The 20,439-nt window shown below is 36.7% G+C and overlaps 2 protein-coding genes across 2 annotated transcripts in view; both read right to left on the bottom strand.

Annotated features, from left to right (window-relative positions):
- Positions 1 to 566: 566 nt before the first annotated feature.
- On the bottom strand, positions 567 to 1,943 carry LOC144342563 (uncharacterized). The gene has a single exon (XM_078005632.1). It carries the CDS (start codon positions 1,863 to 1,865, stop codon positions 567 to 569), a length of 1,299 nt encoding a protein of 432 aa, XP_077861758.1. The 5' UTR covers positions 1,866 to 1,943.
- Positions 1,944 to 9,602: 7,659 nt separating this feature from the next.
- The window catches only part of LOC100313622 (glycine receptor alpha 4 subunit-like protein), a 28,557-nt gene continuing 17,720 nt past the window's right edge, over positions 9,603 to 20,439 (bottom strand). The window contains 6 exon segments of the mRNA NM_001168086.1: positions 9,603 to 10,172; positions 10,820 to 10,999; positions 11,430 to 11,659; positions 12,200 to 12,337; positions 12,791 to 12,873; positions 17,766 to 17,983. Of these exon segments, the coding sequence (NP_001161558.1) occupies positions 9,744 to 10,172; positions 10,820 to 10,999; positions 11,430 to 11,659; positions 12,200 to 12,337; positions 12,791 to 12,873; positions 17,766 to 17,983 (1,278 nt within the window). The 3' untranslated portion in view covers positions 9,603 to 9,743.

Here is a 20,439-nt window from a genome sequence, read left to right as displayed (position 1 = left end):
GTCAAAGGCTTTGGAGAAGTCAATAAAGCATGAAAATAAATAGTTTTCTGTTTTTTTACGTTTGTTGTTTACATATTTTGTAATCAAGGATCTCAAAATATAAATGTTATCCGTTGTCCTATGATTTTTCTTAAAACCAAACTGGTTATCTCTGTTTTGATTGTTTTCATGCAGATAGTTAGTTAACCTGCTGTTATGTATGTGATAGTCCTAATACTTCCGGTCAGACTGCTTGTCTAAGTCACATTACCAGAGGGCGATAGTTATACCGGAATTTGTGACGCCAACAGTCACGTGAGTAAACTAGGAAAATATAATAAATAGATGATTTATTTTATTTTCCATAAATAAATGAAAAGTTGACCTACGTAAGTATTCTTGAAAAATAAACAAGAGATGCGATGACCAAATAACACTTCCAATAAAGAATACGTATTATATAATATCATGACGTCAAACACTTGAAAGCACCGATTGGTTAAAATAGGCGTCATTCATATATTTGCAATATACTACAACGAAACTTGCGAACGTCAAACACCGAGTGACGCAGAATTATGCATATTTCAGTTCCACCATGGCATAACTGTAGTGTTATGTTCAATACAATCTGAGGTACCGTAGTAAATGTACCTGCACATTTGTCCAAACGCAGAGTCCATTTTCTTCACACTTTCTCTTGTAAATACGGTTGATTTGTTCTTTTGTTTAAATTGCTTCATCCAAAGATGCACGGAGTAGTGGTTTTCCTGCCAATTAAATTTACCGTAGAATATAGTTTTCCATCGGTCAAAGTTCGGTTGTACAAGACTGTAACTCTCGACATGCACGAGATCTTGATGCTGCTTCGCGATTTCGTTATGTTTCTTTATCGACATGCAGCTGTAACACCGAGCGTTATAAGTTCGGTAATTCTCGTAGAATATTCGTAAAAACTCGGAATTATTGCTCGCAAGGATGATTCCATTGTTAAGACAGCAAGAACTCTGCCTCCCAACCACGTAGTCATAGTAACGTAATGGCTCCAATGATTTCAGTATAAAAATGTCAGTATCCAGATATATACCTCCGAACTTCATTAATATCTGTAACCTAGCAACGTCACTTTGATGCTCAGGCCATTCGGGGTTGATGGATTTATTGAAAACTGACACTGGCGGTTGACGGTGGACAACTACTAAATTTGTTATATGAATGGTTTCCTCCCAAAATTCTCCTGATGGTTCACAGTCAGTGTGAAAAAAGATCGTCTCAGCTTTCATGATTTTATATACGCTAATAATACTGACAAGATTTTCAAATAGGAAGGGATGACATGAAAACCAGATATAATGAGCAACATTGGGGACAACTCGCATACGATGCGGTTTCAAAGACCCTGTAAATCCGATCACGTGATCACGATCTAATTTTTCTTTCATTTGTTCACTGAACCACTGTCTCAGCGGCTGGCTGCTACTGTTTGTACCTCTATATTCGTCAGTCGTATTGCTGTGCAATTCGCCGTGACTTTTCACCCACGACGTTAAGTTCCGTTTGAGCAGAACATTCGCGCGGTATACAAGTGTAACCATGACAACGGTTATTCCAAGTATCAATAGCAATAGTGTCTTTCTGCATCTTCGATGTTCTTGTGTGGAAGACGTCACGACATGCGTCATCGTTCTGGTTTGCCCAGAGTGCTTAACCCCGTAAGTGTGTAGACGTAGGTTGTTACTCTGTGCATAGATCGTTTGACCTCGACTGTACTCACAAGTAGAATTGTTTAACCATTTAAACGTCTCTCGCTGCCATTTACTTAAAAGGTTAATGACCCCCGGGCAGGTGCAGAATGAAAGGAATGATCGGTGATGTATGTGCTGCATACAAACTACTAGTAACTCACCATTAAATGCGAATTATAGTGCGACAAGCAGAAAAAGACACACTACGTCGTTCACGTTGCGTGACCTGAATTACATGGCAGGTTGTTAATAATCAACAGAAATTCCTAAGTTACTAACAATGAATGCCGCGGGTGGATGAACTAATTGTGCGCCCTCAATAGAATAGAGAGCAACAGTAATTGACAGATGAATGAAATGTACATTTTCAACGATTCAACATCAAATACTGAATGCATCTTTCTCTTTCTTATATAATATCTCCTGCCATTATCTGATGCTTAATATCTGACCATGCTTATTTGGTTTTGAACTTTTCATTCTCATCAATTTGAACAAAATCATAGGAAGTTAAAAGCTTTGATGCTTTTAATAAAATACAACCAATGTAGGTCGCCTATTTAGAGGCAATGCACACCACAAACCGGAATTAAATGCGACAGGGTCCCTGGATACATGTGATTATATTGGGATTGCGTTGCCGTCTACACAAAAGACTGTGGGAGACAGATAACTGTCCACTTGACTTCCGTATTTCAGTCTATAACAGTATATAACATTATTTTTCCACGATGATCGAGTTATAGATATGCCGGATTACTAGAAACAAAACTATATTCTTAGAAATACATTTCTCATTTTGAAGTTTTTAAACTTTTCTTTCGATGTTCACATGGCATAATAATTAACGAGAAACGCAATTATGACTATATTTACAATAGCTATATGTAACAATGTCAGATGGGCTGAAGTGAATTATTAAATGTTGAATATTATGTGAAACTACAAGGAACATGACACTCGACACTGCCATGTCACACATTTTGTTACACGTATCGATAAAGTTATGGGGATATTTTGCATTATCATGCTGACGATCATTCTATGTAACATTTAAGTTTGTAATTTTGACTATGGTCGGCATACCGTCACTCCTTGTGGTGAAACTCCTTGGTTTGTGTGCTTCATAGAACCACGGTGCAATTAACCTTTACGATGCCGCAGCCATTGCTGTTTATTTGCGTCATGGAAGCGCGTTGTCGCTTGAGGGCGCGACTTGCAAAACTATTGCGACGACAAGAGCAAGTAACTCGAGGCAGATCAATCAGGTTCTGTAATATTTGACCAGTTATAGCTACAAGAATTACGATAACAAATAATGATGATCTGAACATTTTTTACAACTTCGGAAATATAGATACCCGTTAATGGTGTTACAGAGGATGTAAAAATAAACTAATCATGAAAACCGTTATCTCCCCCACTAAACTGCCTATACACTATGTTTTCCAGTTTACTCAAGTAACACATGTTGGCTGAATATTATGAGACGTTGTTTGAATGGTCTCGTCTCATCTATATTCACGTGACCTCTATATCAACATAATAAGTTCCCGTGGAAATCTGCCAGATTAGAGTTCAACAAAATCTATATTGTCATGTAAAATTTTCAGATTCAGGTGTGATTTTGGGGGAAGATTCGGGATATTTACACAGGTCGGATGAATTACACCAAATTTTATCTTAAATCAAGAAATATCACCAAGCCGCACACAAATTAGACTTCCACATTCAGTATACAAACGAGGACGGCGAACTTATCAATCTGAGTAACAAGTCGACATACCCATGTTGTTGGCTTTGCCAAGACATCACAGGATTCTGGTAGACAACTTTAGACGACGTATTACAGAAAGGATCACAAACTAGATTGAAGCACGCGAGTAGGAAAAATCCATTTTCAACAAATAGAATGTATGAATTTGAGTTCAAAATAAAGTAACAAAGAATTGTGTGATATACGAAACTACAAATAATCGAATCCTAGGAACGATGTACATGTGAACCAGGTGAATTATTATTTGATCATAAACATACATTGTATTTGTCAAATTAATTCCAGATTTGAGCTCCCCAACAAACGTTTGAAAATGTAACTTTCGATATGCAAATACGTGTAACTTTTCAACCATTGAAGAAGAGGGTATACAACATTGCTAGGGATATTGCAATGTTCAAGGGGACATTGATACATTGGTGGGAAGATATCGGTTCTCTTGATAAGTTTATACTAGTGCCCCTTGTTACAGTAGTGTATTACGAACGTGTGAACGATTTGACTAATTGTGAACCGACGAAAGACTGACAGGAAACACTTATTTATGCACTTCTAAATAGAACCGTTTACATATTCAGTCTTGAATTCAATATTACACCAATTAATATTAAAGTTTTAAATTTAAATATAGTCACATAATGGTACATATACTTACATTATTGTTTTGAATTCAAATAAATATGCTTACATTACAATGTTTTTTTGTTAAGCTTAAATTAACTTTCGAAAATGAGGCTATACTGATGTGTTATCTATTTTAAAGAAAAACATGTTCGAAAAATTATCGACTTCGTGAGTTTTGTGCATTTCAAAAAAAAATATTTCTTTGAAATTCCCCCACCTGCAAAATAATTACGGTTAAGGTATAGATGCATGTTCGTGGGCACTCGGAGTGGATTTTTTTTTTCTTTTCTTACCCAGACAGTCTTGGCTAGATAGTGTTGAAATTTCGGAGCATTGTCAATGCTGGAACATGCCCAAAAATGGATTTTAAAATATAGAGAATCGAGGCACGCGTATGTGATTAAAAGTCCCGAAAGTTTGTTTATGTTGCTCTTTGATTGACAAGTCACTGTTGATGTTATATGCAAATGAGTTGCTGGCCTCGGTTACGGTGCGGCGATGTGTAACTTCCTGTCCCCGGCCCTGTTTAACTTACCTCAAGCGCTACCAACTAGTCTTGCAAACTACAAAAAAAAGACAAGACGTAACCGCTTCCAGCATGCAAGCGGAATACAAAAAACATACAGTTGTAAATGATAAGAAAACTTTTTCACCCTTATCTCGCAACATGTCGACAACTTCTAGCCTGGCAGATTCCAGTGGAGTACTGTTCAATATTTTTTTTTTCACGCATTTTTTTCACATTACACTGTCGTTCTAGAGTTACATGCCATGTCCCTTGTCTTCGCACTACCCACCCAACTTGAATATATGTGACATCCATACAACTTATTTGCCTACCCGTGCAACTTTTCCGCCGACTGTAAATAACGGTCTGATTTTTACTGACATTTTATTCCCATTTCACGTAATAGAAACCTTCCACCCATCAAGGAAACGTTGGTGACCTTATGACAGACAACATTGTTCTCTATTCAACCTTTCCTCTCTCAATGACCACTTTGCTGCATTCCAAAGAGGATATATTCTAAGAGTTAACCAGCGGGTATGCGGACTTTAAGCGGACTGAAGTCATGGAGACAGCCAATCAGTGATGACAAAGAATTCTGCGCCGATTACGTAGTTACATAGCGGTTCGCCATGCCATTTTTAAGTATACCCGCTAGGCCAAGGAGTTTTACTAATAGCAATTTGGTGTAATCGGTAAGCGTCCAAATATGTGGCGAGTTTCTTTAGTTTTTAGTGATTATTTTACGTTTGTTATGTAACTCCTTATTGTGCAATGCATCGGACCGAGGATCAGACTATAAGAAAACAACCCGGATGTACACGGCGCATCTGATACAATGTTTGTGTAAATACGGGCCACTTTGGCAGTTACAAACGCAGAAACTGACAAATTCAGGAGAAAAGTGTCGGTAAACGGATAAAAGGCATTTTTAGAACAAAAACGACGAACCTAAGAGTGGTACAACTGATAAACTGATACAACATATGTACGTCTGCGTTATGTTTGCATACATTGTATATTTCTATATAGGGAAGAAATATGTTATCTCCATATTGGATTTTGCAAAGGATTGTGGGTTACAAAATTGAACTATAGAGGGCGTTTTTTTGGTGGGGGCTCGTATTTTTTTCATACAGCCCTGTATTGAAATCAATTCTCCTGTTTTCAAGTAACACGTTGTTGTTTTTTAATTTGATAGTTATATTGTTCGACTTTTCATTAATTTTACTGAGAAGATTGTTATGAAGAATTTTTTTTAGATTTGTTACTGTTTTTGGCTCAAGCTGTCTAAATGTAGAAACCATTGAAATTCGATTTCTACACATTCATTCAATTTAATTTATGTTTTTTTTTCAACAACAAAAAAACTAAGGTGTTGCTCTAAAACAGGAGAGGTAAAAGCTGATTTTAACATAGGGCTCTACGGAAAAGATGCGAGCCCCCTCCCAAACGCCCTCTGCCGTTCAATTTTCTATCTTATTTCCTTTGTAAAATTGAACATCTAGTTAACACATTTCTTTCCTATAAAAGACTCACAGCACTCATCATGTATAGATATACGTGAATGAATGCAATTGTTCATTGAATCTACACAAAAGAAGTTACCTAACCCAGCAAATGCGATGAAGTTATATAAATCTCAAACTACTCGTAAAGTCATATTTTGTGTTTATGCAGATTGTAAACAAATAGTAATTTATTAGTATAGTCTATCGTCCATTAGAGATGGCTTACTGCTATTATATTAATATATAGTGACTGTGTTGATCGCTTATTACATTACTTATATTATATCATGGTTATAATACCCATACTGCCCTGTAAGCCGTCACACTATGACGTCATATGTTTACATTGTCGCAAACCAGCATACATATGTGTTATAGCAAATACCGCTTACTGATCAACACTAGCTCACAGATTGTTGTGGTAACGTTACTAAATAGATGTGTTATTGACAGGAATAGATATATGTAAATTTATATAAGAGCAGTTGTTTTATCTTCTATACAAGGTGTTGTAATTACGACGAAACAATGCCATTACTCACTTTAATATGAGTGAGAGTAGAGGGTTCCACTTATACTCCAATTGTATGGGGGTATTTCGCGGAAGTATTTCATTAATTCACTTGAGACCGGACAAATTTAATCTCCACGATTGTAGTCAGTCTACAAAAGAGCTAACATCAACGCTTCCAGGTGGCCGGGTTCCCAGTCCACTCCTAGGGGCAAGGAGAATTGATAAACAAAAAACAATATAATGCTTTGAGACTACCGTAACAATCCACCCGTGTTATGTTACATTATTTATGTTAATTAGCCTTCACTATTTGTGCTGTACATTATTTATACTAACCATTTGAGTTGGCCTCAGATACCTGAGATATAAGGTAGTTGGCAGTGTGTCGTTTCTCTAGCGCTCACTGTGTCAAATTCCGCTCACCGACTTGGTCATTAAGGTTTACATTAACAATTTTCAGAAGCCCGGGTTTATCACCTTGAAACTTTCTAGCTTAGTTATGTTAAATAGTCACCATACCATGGCTGTGTTTTAGATGCTTGGATTGTTGACTTACTGTTAAAGCGGGAGGGTCGTCACCTGCGCACGCACAGTAATTGAGTCCCAAGCGACGATAACAACGTATAAACGCAAAGCCTCATGGGTATACTATGGCCATATGACGAATGACGACTCCCCCGCATTAACGTACTGGTTAATGGTGAATGGTAGCGACATGATGTATACGAAAACTCGAATGCAAAGAATGACTGAATGTACTGTACATGTCATGTGCGTGAGTAGATATCGAGGAACTGTTAAATGTAAATGACCTAGGTGGCAGTCTGAGTGATTTTGTAGTGGTTGGAGACCAGGTAAATTTGAAATTGGGAGGGAGGCTGAATGATTTGTTTAACAAATGCAAGCTAGACACCGTGAGAGAAAAATTAATGCAAAAGTTGTTCAGGGAAAAACTATTGGCGCATACAAGAAAATAAAACAATGTATTGATAAAACAACGCGTACGAAAATCTGCTGGCCACACTCTTCCAGTCACCCCAATGATTTTAAATGGTTGTCTCCTTATTTGTGAAAGTTACAAATGTCTGTCATAGTAAAAATACAACTTAACTGTAACCTTGTATCGACCATTTACAAAGCTCTTGTTCCCATTCCATATTTCCTCATGTAGTTCATTTATTTTCACCACACTTATTCTTGGGATACCCTTTTCCATGAAGTAAAGCTATACTGTTTTCTGACCTTTTAATTGTTATCCATACGAATGCGATGTGTGGTCGTGGCCACCACATCACACAAGAACATTTCTGATCAAATCGTTGTTTTTTTTTTCAAAAATAAGTCGGTTTTCAAAACCGTATTGATGCCCATTTATAGCTTGACATGCGTCACCAAATGGGAACATGGTTAGAGTTGGTAGTACCATGGAAGGTACTAATCCATGGTAGTACCAGTACTAGTGTACGCGGGGAGGGAATCCAGAGAGAGAACAGCCAGCATCCCTTTCACGGGAAAACGTGAAATCTAAACGGATTTGTTTCGTTCTCACATGTAATATTAGGTTTTGTGGGCTTCTGAGTTCAAAAAAGATGACTAAATCAACCAAGAAGCAAGTGTTTAGAGACATACCTATGCAGAAGTTGGTTTGCCAGTACTTAATCCACTTTTAACACCTTGGCTACTCTATTGACATCGGTTGTTTATTTCATGGATTTGGCACTTGAGGTAGCTGATAAGCCGTGTCGAAAACGTGCACAAAACGACCATTCTGTGCACGTTTTCGACACGGATTAAAAACCAGTTGTGAGCACAAATTTTCATATGGAAGTTATTGCTCAAATGACGGCACACAAATGTGACGTTGAAAGCGGGGGGAGTCGTCACCCGCGCATGCGTCAAATGTACCGGTGCCATAGCGTGTCAATGTTTACAAACAAGCGTCTACCCACGAGCCTTTGCGATTCATCGCTTGGAACTAAATTCCCGCGGGTGCGCAGGTTACGACCCTTCCGCTTTAATAAATTTGACAACAAAGGGCGCTGTGCTGTAGCAAAATAAGTGAAACGAAATGATAGGCCTGTACTAAGTATTTTGGTTGTGCTCTCGCTGACCAGAAACATTAATTTGTGTTAGACCGGCTGTATAGGGTAACAATCGACTTATCCAACAGAATAAAATACTTTATCCTGCCAATTGTTTTTTTTTCAGTAGAATTAGCTAAGATGCGACACTGTAATGATTGATTGAGAGAGAGGACCAGTGATACGAATTGTGTGCTATAACATTCGAAGTACTTAGAAGGGAAACCGTTCTAACTAAAAAAAAAACAGCATTGGAATTGGCGAGTCAAATACTTTTATTATGATAACCCAGACCCAATATTAGACGTAAAATATTGACATGAGTAGTGTTGCGAATATGTTAATTATTTGGCGAGATCAGGCGTGACATATATTCACTTAATGTTACAATGTCTATTGAAAGTTGAAACGAGAGGAGAAGATCGTTCATTTAGTAAAACCATGAATGACAGGATAGATACTCGGATAAACAAGATTACACTCGTCATTGTATTTTCACCACAAATAGAACTCAGTAGTGTACCGATTAAATGGTGGAGATTGTGATCGGGTTTCGTAAGACGTCTCCTATATTTGGTAAATACACCTAGGCGTACTAGCGAAACCAAATCCGCAGTATATCTTTGTAATCAGGCCACATAGTCGATGCGTCAGTGAAACATCCTTGATTTCAAGTATAGCAAAAACTGAAGTTATAGTAGCCTTGGCTATTTTATTCGAGGCTGTGAGAAACAGAAACAAAAAAACGTTGTTTATTCGAACCTGAGAAAATTGTCGCGCCATCTACGACATATGCTGACAATTATTTCGTTTACATTCATCACAACTTCCACCCAGTTGTGACGTTTCTGACTACTTGCGTGTTGGTGAAAAAGAATAATTTATTTTTTCAATAGAATGCATTTACCCTATTTGGTAAGGGTTGGAATTTACATGTATCCTCAGAACATTCATTTCTTGTGACGTCATAACCGGCCAATTGGTATATATTCGGTCATGGTAACTCAAGTTGTCGTGTCGTTTCTGGTGAAAATCAGATCTGTCATGTACATTGGCCAGTAGATCGCGTTGAACACAAGAAACAAAAGAGGAAACAGGAACCTAGAAATCATATCAATCCTAATGGCTTTGTTTTTTATTCGCATTCCCTCGGCATACAGGCTGTCGGATAAGTTTGTTTCAATACCGTTTTTTTGATACGCCAATGCTGTTGCAAGTTTGTAATTGCTCCCCCGCCTCTGGACGTTTCCCCTCTGATCTCGACTGTAACGCCGGTTCTGTGCGAAATTCTTTCTTTTGGAAGTGAAGTCTTTGAATTTCTTGCGCGCTGATTGGTCATTCTCGATTGTGTACACGCCATTCCTGATTCCATTTTTAGTGCTCAGTCCATCGTCATCACTCAGTATTGTATCGGCACTTCCCCGGTTAAATTCCTACAAATAACACACTCAGGTATGTAAAATGTAAATATCAATCAGAAAGACATGCAGAAGCTATGACGCACATATTTACAATGACGTCATTGCCGAATTGAATTGTGAGGTAAAGTATATGAGTGACATTTTAGTGGGCGGTACTACTTCTTAATCTGACCATGTTAATTTGTTGCAGACTGGCTGAAGCCTTACATACTGTATGTTCGTGGAGATTATACAGAAGCTACGTGTAAACATGTCGCAAATGTTGTTGACAAAAAATAGTGGAACTAGTGGTCAACACTGGTGTCAGTTTCGACGTAAATATGGCCAACTGCGCATGCGTATGCACGATATGCAACGATATTGCATGGATAAGGCACTGAGAAAAGCTATCATTTATCACGTGATTCAAGACGAATTTCGTCTCAACACACAGTGAATGAAATAGTCATGTCTTATCACGTTGACATGATTACTATAACTGTACATCAAACTGTCATGTGGAATTAATAGTTTTCAATCCTCAGCAATACATATATAACCATCAACTATAACATGACGACAAATCAATGTACGCCCAGATGGTTGCTATGATATTTTTTGAAAATACAAAAAGTTTCATGATTTATCCCAAATTCTTGTCTGTTTAACATATAACTAACCGTTTCCATGACATCATATGCGTCTATTGAGTCAGCAAGTTCTTTCTTGTTCTGACCCTTGAAGAAGTTACTCAAAGTCTGACGATCTTGCCCGAGAGCATGAAGATAATTAGCCAGTGCAAACTCCAATAACGCCGCGAAGACAAAGATCAAACATGTCGCCAACCAAACGTCAATAGCCTATAGTGTAATAGAAAATTGTGAGTTTAACGCGCGTGACACTGATACAGTGTCGCAAACATGACGTAAGAAACAAACTGGTCACGTGTTCGGTATTTTCAGATATGCCTGGCACTAATGTAAATGCATTAATTATTCACTGGGTTTTAATTTAGCTATTTTCGCTGATAAATAAAATTTACTAAATTAAATCTACGTCCACAGTGAACAAGTAAAATAACAATAAAACTCATTGTTTCCTTGACAAATTCGTGAAATTAAAACCCAGTGAAAATAAATGGTGTTACTGTCTAAAAATCGCAGATTTAAATGCCATTGCCTGGAATCCCACAAAAAACATTATACCGAACGCAATGAATATTCTGGTCATCAGTTGTGGTAAAAGTATGAAAAAACAGAAATTAAAATCGATCTCTGTATTTGAGTTTACCTTGGCATAAACAACTTTCGGGAGTTGTGAGCTGACGCCAGAACTCATCGTAGTGAAAGTGAGCACAGTGGTAATTCCCAGCGCCACACGAGCCGGAGCCGCACTGACATCAACCCAAAACGAGACCCACGATACCACGACTAATAGTATGCTAGGTACGTACGTCTGTAGAATGTAGTAGCCCAGCTCACGTATCAGGACAAAATGAACCTCGATGTGCGCGAATGAACCTGTAATAGTGACGTCACATGGACGTAAAGTAGAAGTAAGTAAAATCATCACCACTGTTGAAAACAGTGTTATCACAGAAAATAATAAAAATAAAGTAGATATCACCATACCCAAAAAATGTTAATAATCGTACATGCCGATGTCGAATTTAAGATTATATGTCATGTTCTTTATACTTTGAGAATTATGACGTCATGCCATCGGGGAGTCAACAGACGAATTTCGAGATACAAGAGTCTCAAATCATGGAAAATGGTCAAAATTTACATTTTTTCACACTCGTTTCTATGGTGAGATTATTTCTTCATATCTCAAAATTTTGCTACTTGACATGGGAGTCACACATTTATAATTGATATGAATCCTAATATTGTGAAAATATTTAAAAAATTTACATATAATTTAGTGAGTACAGCGTGATAACAGTTCTCATTATATATACAACGGGAGGTCCTGTCCCACAATGCATTGCATAAATGTGTAGTGACATGACCGATGCTATTAAAAAATAGTTCACTGTGTTTACTAAAATATCTCACCTGTAACCAACCAATCATTGTCTATCTCTGTTATTCGATATCCTGTCAATTTATACTGTGCCAATACCATATTGTCGTCATGATCGACAGGTTTCTCTACCGACCAATGTAACAATAAATCGTTTGTAGTGTAACCGTCTGAAAAGACAGACAAAATCAATTACATGCACAGTATGTACGCTATCAGAGGGCGTTCTTAAAGGGCGGTGATCGTCGCGCCGCGTCGTGTTCGATATGGGACTCATAGTAGCCACGTACACAACGCGTGTAAAATACATTGTTTGTTCACATGAAATTCGAACACACCGGTCCCATTTTTGATATGGTAAATACCCGGGTAAATAATCACAATGTTTGGCGTGAGACTTGACTGTTTTTATGTTGATGTAGTGTTGGAAAATTTACCCTAAGTTGTTTATTAACGGGGTCACATACCAGTATATTTAATAATAACAGCAGCACTTAACACCGTTATTTTATTTTCAGGTGCGAACAACCGGTTTTTGGGTGCGACAACCTAAACAGATTTGTTGGGTGTTTGGATACATTAGTTCAGACGTTGATGGCGCCATTCATTTAGGTTACACTTACATGGTTCAATTTGAATGCCACAGTTCTGTATGTCCATTGGAAATTGTCTTAGGTCCATATGACAAGAAAGTCTTAAACTTAGTCTGTGTGAACAAAAAAATCCAATGTATAAATTAATTTGTTTTGATTGCAGTGTTTGCTTTACAGACGCTAAAATAAACACCGCTATCTAAAGATTACGCCCTCTTATGGCAATTAATATTTCTGCCGTTGATGGCGGCAAACAAATTGCTACCTGAGTGTGTTCAAATTACGCATATCACAATAATTTAGATATCACCTGTCTTGTGATTATCCAAAGGTCTCGAAGCTATTATACTCTCGCGAGTATTTTTTTTTACATGTGCGTATAGTTTAGGAGTAGCAATATTTTTATGCCAAAATACAATGAATCGTTTTAGAGTCAGGTTCGGTTCACTGCGAATCTGATTTTTGAAAAAAAATGGAAAATAACACAAATAAAGTGTCATTTTAGTAGCAGTTTCAACAAGGAAGCACAATTCTTCGTAAAAAAACCACTATTGTAAATTTTGTAATACTTCTAGACATCAACAACTACCTTGAAAGACACTATATAAAATTGAGATATTGAGATATATCATTGTCGTAGGAAACAATGATAAATGCCATAAAACAGACAATACATGACATGTTTACTTGATTTAATTGATATAAAGGCGCAACTATTGCACAGTTCCTATAGCAGTACAATGTTATACAGGAAATAACAAAGACGCATTACCTAATATTGCCCAATACAACTATCAGAATTAAAAGTTTGTATTTCTTCATCCAATATGGCGCTGTAGGGACTCATCATTGTTTCAATAACAGGGAATGAACGGGGTGTGCGCAATAGGCGAAACACAGTCGTCTCACGCGTTTGCGATTTAAAAATCACGTGGAAAAGGAGATGAACGAACACCCATGTTTTCGACTGAGCGCGTGTGTAAATCGTGCAGACATTTTCAAATGATGAAGTAGTGAGCTAGCCGACCATTGTTTACCTATCAATGTATACTGTATTAAAAACCATATATCACTAACACAAACATGTAAACATTTATAATTATATATACAATAAGCCCAATTTTACCCAGAACACTTTAATTTGTTCTTCTAGCTGTCCACTGCATTTGCTACGTTTACCAAACACTCACTTTATTTTGTAGATGTATGCATTTCACATAATGAATCACTAAAGCAAAGCGACAATTGTCTAAATTCACGATAACTTGCTTTCATTTCATAGGAAACAATGGTCAAATTCTATAAAACAGACAATACATGATATTTGTCGTAATTATAATTCCACTATCTTTATTTATTATAGCGTATTTATTTATGAATATGGCGCCAACATTAATTAAATTCCAAGTCTTCTTTTATCGATCCTTAACTATGATGATGCACCATATAATCACTTTCCAGACACATACTTTACAAGCCAAATTGCTGTTAGCTAGAATTTGATGTGAAACAATATCTAAAAACGCAGTAAATGAAATTAATGTTCTTTCACAAGCAAATCATCGTCTAATTTTGCCTCGGGAATGTTCGTTAACTCGTGTCGCCCGTGAATGTTCGTCATTTCGTTTTGCCTAGTTAATGTTAGCCATCTTGTTTTGCCTAGTGAATGTTCGTCATCTGATTCCGCTTGTGAATGCTAGTCATATCGTTTCTCTCGTGGCAGTTCGTCATTTCGTTTTACCTCGTAAATCTTCGTCATCTAGTTTCGCTCGTGAATGTTTGTCATCTCGTTTCGCTTCGTGAAAATTCGTCACCTCGTTCCACTCGTGAATATTCGTCATCTTGTTTTGACGCGTGAATGTTCGTCATCTCGTTTTGCATTCAGTGTTACTCCAAATCATTAGCTCCTTCGAACAAAACATTTCATTCAAAACAGGTACCAATTATAAATTCAAGGATACATAACTGACACGATCTTGATTTTTTCAATTTCAAAAATGGTGTTTCTTAGCAACACCACATTCAAGTGCAATTAGAATGACATTATGATCTATGCAATATGAACTTGTGATTAAAAAACATGTACAGAATAAGATAAAAGCAGCAATTACGTGACATTTTTAATATAGCAAGGATCTAAGACAGTTATTGTTGACTTAAAACACAATAAATCGAGACTTCAAACAACCGCCCAAAGCTATGCAGACATGTATTTGTTTCCACGGAAACAACTAGGAGCAACTCTCTTCCTATTTGATTTGTGTCGCCTCTACATAATCTAGCGCACATTGGAAAATTTAGAAAGTGTAGCTTTCTTATTTTTTCTTCAGCTTTCCTATCAACGTTTTTTTCTTCTAATAATCCAGCTCCTTGAAGCCACCTCACAACATGCTATGAAGTCACAACAATAACATGTCACACAAGTAAATAATAAAACCGTTCACAAGACGGGAAATTGTTATAGGTTCTTCGTGTAATGAGGTGTTTGTATGCAAGGGAAAAATACGTCGAATTGTATTGGCGATGGCTTAATATTACCCCCAATGTATCGTTTGACTGATTGGTATTTTTTCCTGATTTGTAGAAATGTGAATACCCGTTTCCCAATTTGTCTCTTTATTTAGTTTCATGCCGTGTTCAAGATGGCTTCCTCTTATACTAATTATCAGAAAATTAATTTATTTTATTATCACTTGTACGCTAGTTGACTGTGTGTGTGTGTCATATACATCACTTATGGTTATTTATTTTAGCAAACATCCAAACATTACCGATAATGTATTTTGGTTTAAGGCACCTCATGTTACAAATGTCACATGTACATTATTGTCTGTAAATAATTTGTCAAAGAGAAAAAAATATGTTGAATTATGATTATGTCCGTTTATTAATGGTGAAATGGTATGCAAATGGTGTAAATAATATGCACATTTTTCATCAGGGTTAACTCTGGCGTGTGACCGTGTTTGTAGAATCTTATGGCGTTAACAAATCTATCAACACTGTAACTACTGATTTTGATTCATGGCTTGTTTTACTACATATGTTTAAGACATTCAGATAAATGCATCGTTCTTTCGTCACGTGACGACAAAAAATGTTTTTTTTTCTAAAATGTAGCACGAATCAAACAATCTCAGAAAAAATATTACTATTAACACTCATGAACACGAGACCCCAAGAGGTCGGGTCACGTGACTTTCGGGATTAAAACAGCTACCATGTGTGACCTGGATAAGATTTAATGTGACGTCATCATCGACAATTCACCAAGAGTCGCGATAGCAACCTTTTCCGTAATTTGAATTTATTAGTTTTCTGTGTTGCACTGCTTTCCTGGCATCATTATCAATCTATCTATCGTGTGTCACTTGTGTCTATTGTCTCGGTAATGTTGTTTTCTAGGCAATCTACGTTTTTCGACATACCAGTAGTTTGCCCAAGTAATATTTCCAACACCGAAGCCTGGTGGACGTCATGGAAACTGCATTATCTACTCGGCTTGGGTGATTGTATAAAAGTGGGAGAATATTAATCGATTTATAAAACCGTCGCCGTAAGGCCCAGTCGTAAACTTTCTACTCACCCCTACGTCACACGACAATAAGTGCTTGGATGATTGATTTAAGTATCTAAGACGCGCGTAAGTCGACCAATCACACATCTCATGTTATCTCTCATTCACGTATTTATGCACGCTTTTCGTGACATAGCGGTGATCGAAAGATGTACGGCGGCGTTTTGTCATACAGTTCATCATAAATCGACTAATATGTTCACACTTCTGCACGATTGTATTCCAGTGGAGTGGGTCTTTTCAAAATCTCCATAATAGTACAGTTCTGTTGTTAAAGCAGAAAGCAACTCAAAAAAAAAATATAGTGATTTTTTTTTATTTTTTCACACGTGACATTTCATGCTACAAAGATGGAAACAAATATTGCGTAACCGTACTTAGCTTGGTGGAAATCGATGTACAAAATTAAGTGCATACGTTTTGTTTGTTGTGAAACATTCTATCATTGTTTCCTATCTTAAAATGTTGGTTGGTGCTGTATAGCGAAGAATTGAGATATGGTTTCTTACATACAATAAACCTGTCCACGTCTAGAAGTATTACGAATTGACATTATTTTAGTGTTTTCCACTGAAAAATGTATATGTGAGACAAACTATGGAAACCGCTGCTAAATTGTTTTGTTTATAAATCTTCTCGGACAGTCCCCCAGATTGATTGATAGTGAATTTAAAAAGTGAACATGCCGTTGCTTCAGTCTAAAATAATTAATTATAAACAGATTTGGACGCGAATTGTTGTCATTGCTATATGCGCTAATATGGGCAGTCTACTTTCAGGTAGAAGCCTACTCATAAATTAAAATACCCAGAATTTATTCATTTTGCAATGAAATGTACTCCAAGGCAATATAAGGATATTGACCTAAAAAAAGTTGAGGGTCACCAGCCTTTTTTTCGAGAAATTGATGGTTGTATTTCAGTGGAAAGTAGCCATTTTGACACTATTATGTCATAGGCTGAAAAAATCATATATTGTTAATGATGGAGTACTTTTTGTTGGGTTTTATGAAATTGTTAAAAAAATATTAGAACACGTTTCTCAGACAGCTTAACTGTAACACACAAAATAATGCTATTCCATTGTATCATTAACTTCATAATTGCACATAATAAACTAATACACATTGTTATACGATTGACGACCAATTTTGTCAAAAATTATGATCAGGTTTCTACCTTAAGAGCAACTATAATGTTATCGTGAGTACATAGAAAAAATATGGCGCGTCGTTTCATAACTCATATATTGATAATAAAGATGTTTATAATTGCCAATATATTATAGAATGTTTGTGTTTTGTAACAAGGCACTGAGGACAACAATCTAGATATCAAGTTTCTTTAAAGCTGGTATACGATGTAAATCATAAAGTTTTCGCATTATTGTATATTCAAAACAATTGTACATCCGGGCAACTTTACTTACCGTAGACTGTACAGTATATCCCCATTCGGGTGCAATCGGAAGAACTGGTTGTCCCTTGTAACGTAATGGAAGTCAGCCTGCTTGACATTTACGAAAAATAGATCGGGAACCCAGAATCGCTCTCTGAGCTCGTCCGCTAAAACAATAGCTTGAGTGTGATTGAAACTTAGTCGGGGATCTTGCCAATACTGACGAAAATACAACGTTACCTGATAGTCCTGAGAAAATGAGAAAAATATAAACAATTGAGAAAACTTATTACTACTTTATACTATGTTGTTATACCTCATAATAACCTTATTATTATACATCTTTTCCTTTCAAGGATACATCATGGGAATGCCGAAATCCAAAATGTTTAGAACAGAATCAGCGAAGTTCTTTGTGTGGAGTCCGGTCAAACTCTGGTGGCAGCCATGTTTGTTTGTTATTATCAGAGGATGCTTACACCGTATTCATTCCATATTTGGAATCCGCGTTTCCTAACATGGTAGGATGAAATTATGGCACTCTGTAATGTATGGCGTTACGGTGACAGATATAATAATAACATATGTTTGGATAATTTGAGTTATAATAAATTTTCGGTCCAGTTAGACATAAAGTGTTCTACGAATATTTATTTTTGAGATATAATTTTTGGTATGTTTTTGAGCTTGGGTATTTCAGCTTCGTCGTCCTGTAATTCGTTTAGTAATTCGGACTTCCCAGATTGCGTAACAACGAGGAGCATTGTGGTTTCGACACGGAAAATTCCTGGGCTAAATCATTTAATGAGAGATGGTCGCTTAGGTAGGTACGATTTGGTCGCAATTTCTGTAGCTATCACGTGCCATAAATTGCATTTTACTGTCCCACAAATTTGTTTCAAAGACTGCAGTCACATCAGCGATAACCAGAACATTGAAACGTTCGTCGTGAATTGCATATGCATCAAATTGCGTTTTTTAAGTGTGCTGTAAGCTGCATTTTTGGAGTTCCACAAATTTGGTTTGACCTTTGTCATCTATTTATATCCCCTAAGAAAGTTTCTCAATTTTCTACCTAAGCATGTTTTCAACGAAAGAATTATATAGATAGGTAAAAAAATACAAATGATTTCACCAGCATGGGCTTTATAAATCTTTGGGCCTGAAAACTAGCAAAGACGGGAAATAAAATTATTATTGTCGCCATGTGCATTTATACTTGCTTTCTCCCTCACCAGAGTGAATTACATTGAATTTATGTCCTTCATAAAAAATCATAAAATTGTGTGTCGTTCTGGGCCTCACTGGTCACTGCGTTTCGGGGAATCTTGCCGATATCGATTGACTCGCAATTACTATAGCTATCACCGAGGCAAATACTCTCTCACCCTTCGGTTATTATCACCGATTTTTGTTTCTTGGTACTGCCAGAGCAGTTGCACAAATCATAAGGACAAATTAACAGTTAACTCTAACTAAAGGACCAGTTACTGCGACAAAGCCCCACTCACTGTGAAAGCTACTTACTAAGAAAGCCACTCACTACGAAGCGGCCACAGAGAAACACTGAAATACCGTTGCTCAAATATGGCTCTTTAAGGTATTTTATGACACACCTATTATTACTCGAACTTTTATAACCTGATTTTTTAGTTTTTTTTTAATTATGTACAACACAGTGACTGAAATTATAGTTCGTATTTGTAGATTATTTTTTTATCGATGATGTGGCGATTGGAAAAGGTTACACTTGTGAATGGTGGCAATTTCCGCTTCTAATCTTATCTCCGTATATCCATTACATGCCGGGCCTCAACAAATTCCTCTAATTCTAAGGCGGAGAGTTCTGTCACGTGACTTTAATGATTTACATAATCTCGTGCGATTTTAGATATCATCTATATTTTATCCCTTTTGCGTTTATTTCTGACATGATGTCGTATGAACATCCATCTTTGACTCCTACCAGAATAGAAAGCATCGCACATTGGAATGAGCTTCTGAACGCAGATAACGAACGATTCTAAGGGATTGAGACGATTTCCTGGTGTTTCATACATACTGACATTAATGTCAGATGATTTGTGGTGTGCATAGTACGACAAATCGATACGTTTGGATGTATCTGATTGTACGAACATTCAAATGTGGGCAGTAGTGCAGACATTAGTCAGTCCATGTTAACTTGATGACCTGTTCCTCCACAAAACAATCAAAATCGTGGGATTTCGTTGTCACCGGTATTGTCTGCAGACGACGTCATTGTTGACAAATATTCGTTGACGCATGCACATAATTTTAAAATGGCGTCAGTCTTGAACAGTTTTTCGAAACATTTCTGAAGTAAGGTTTACTTTTTAGAAAAGTCTTGAGAACTGTCTCTTAAATGACGTCAATATATGAACAAAAATAAAAAAGGCCAATCACACCACAAAAAATGGATAATATGTGTTGTGCTGTATTATGACCATAAGATCGTCTGATAATAATAACGCAGACGACATCTAGTCGAAAAGTATCAGTTGACACTTGAAATTACGTCAACACAGAAGTAAAATAATGTTTTTTAACTCCAAGTGTTAAAAAATATGTTAATATAGTTGGATGCGGTTTGTTATATGATAATATAATATTTTCATATGTTTTATATATATGAAGAATTTGGTAAATACTAAATTGACATAAGCAACTCTCAGTGATAGACT

Source organism: Saccoglossus kowalevskii, chromosome 14 (assembly GCF_978046115.1).
Source record: "Saccoglossus kowalevskii chromosome 14, keSacKowa6.1, whole genome shotgun sequence".
NCBI classification, from domain to species: Eukaryota; Metazoa; Hemichordata; class Enteropneusta; family Harrimaniidae; genus Saccoglossus; species Saccoglossus kowalevskii.
The sequence above is the reverse complement of the archived record's forward strand: the minus strand, read 5'-3'. Positions and strand labels throughout refer to the sequence as shown.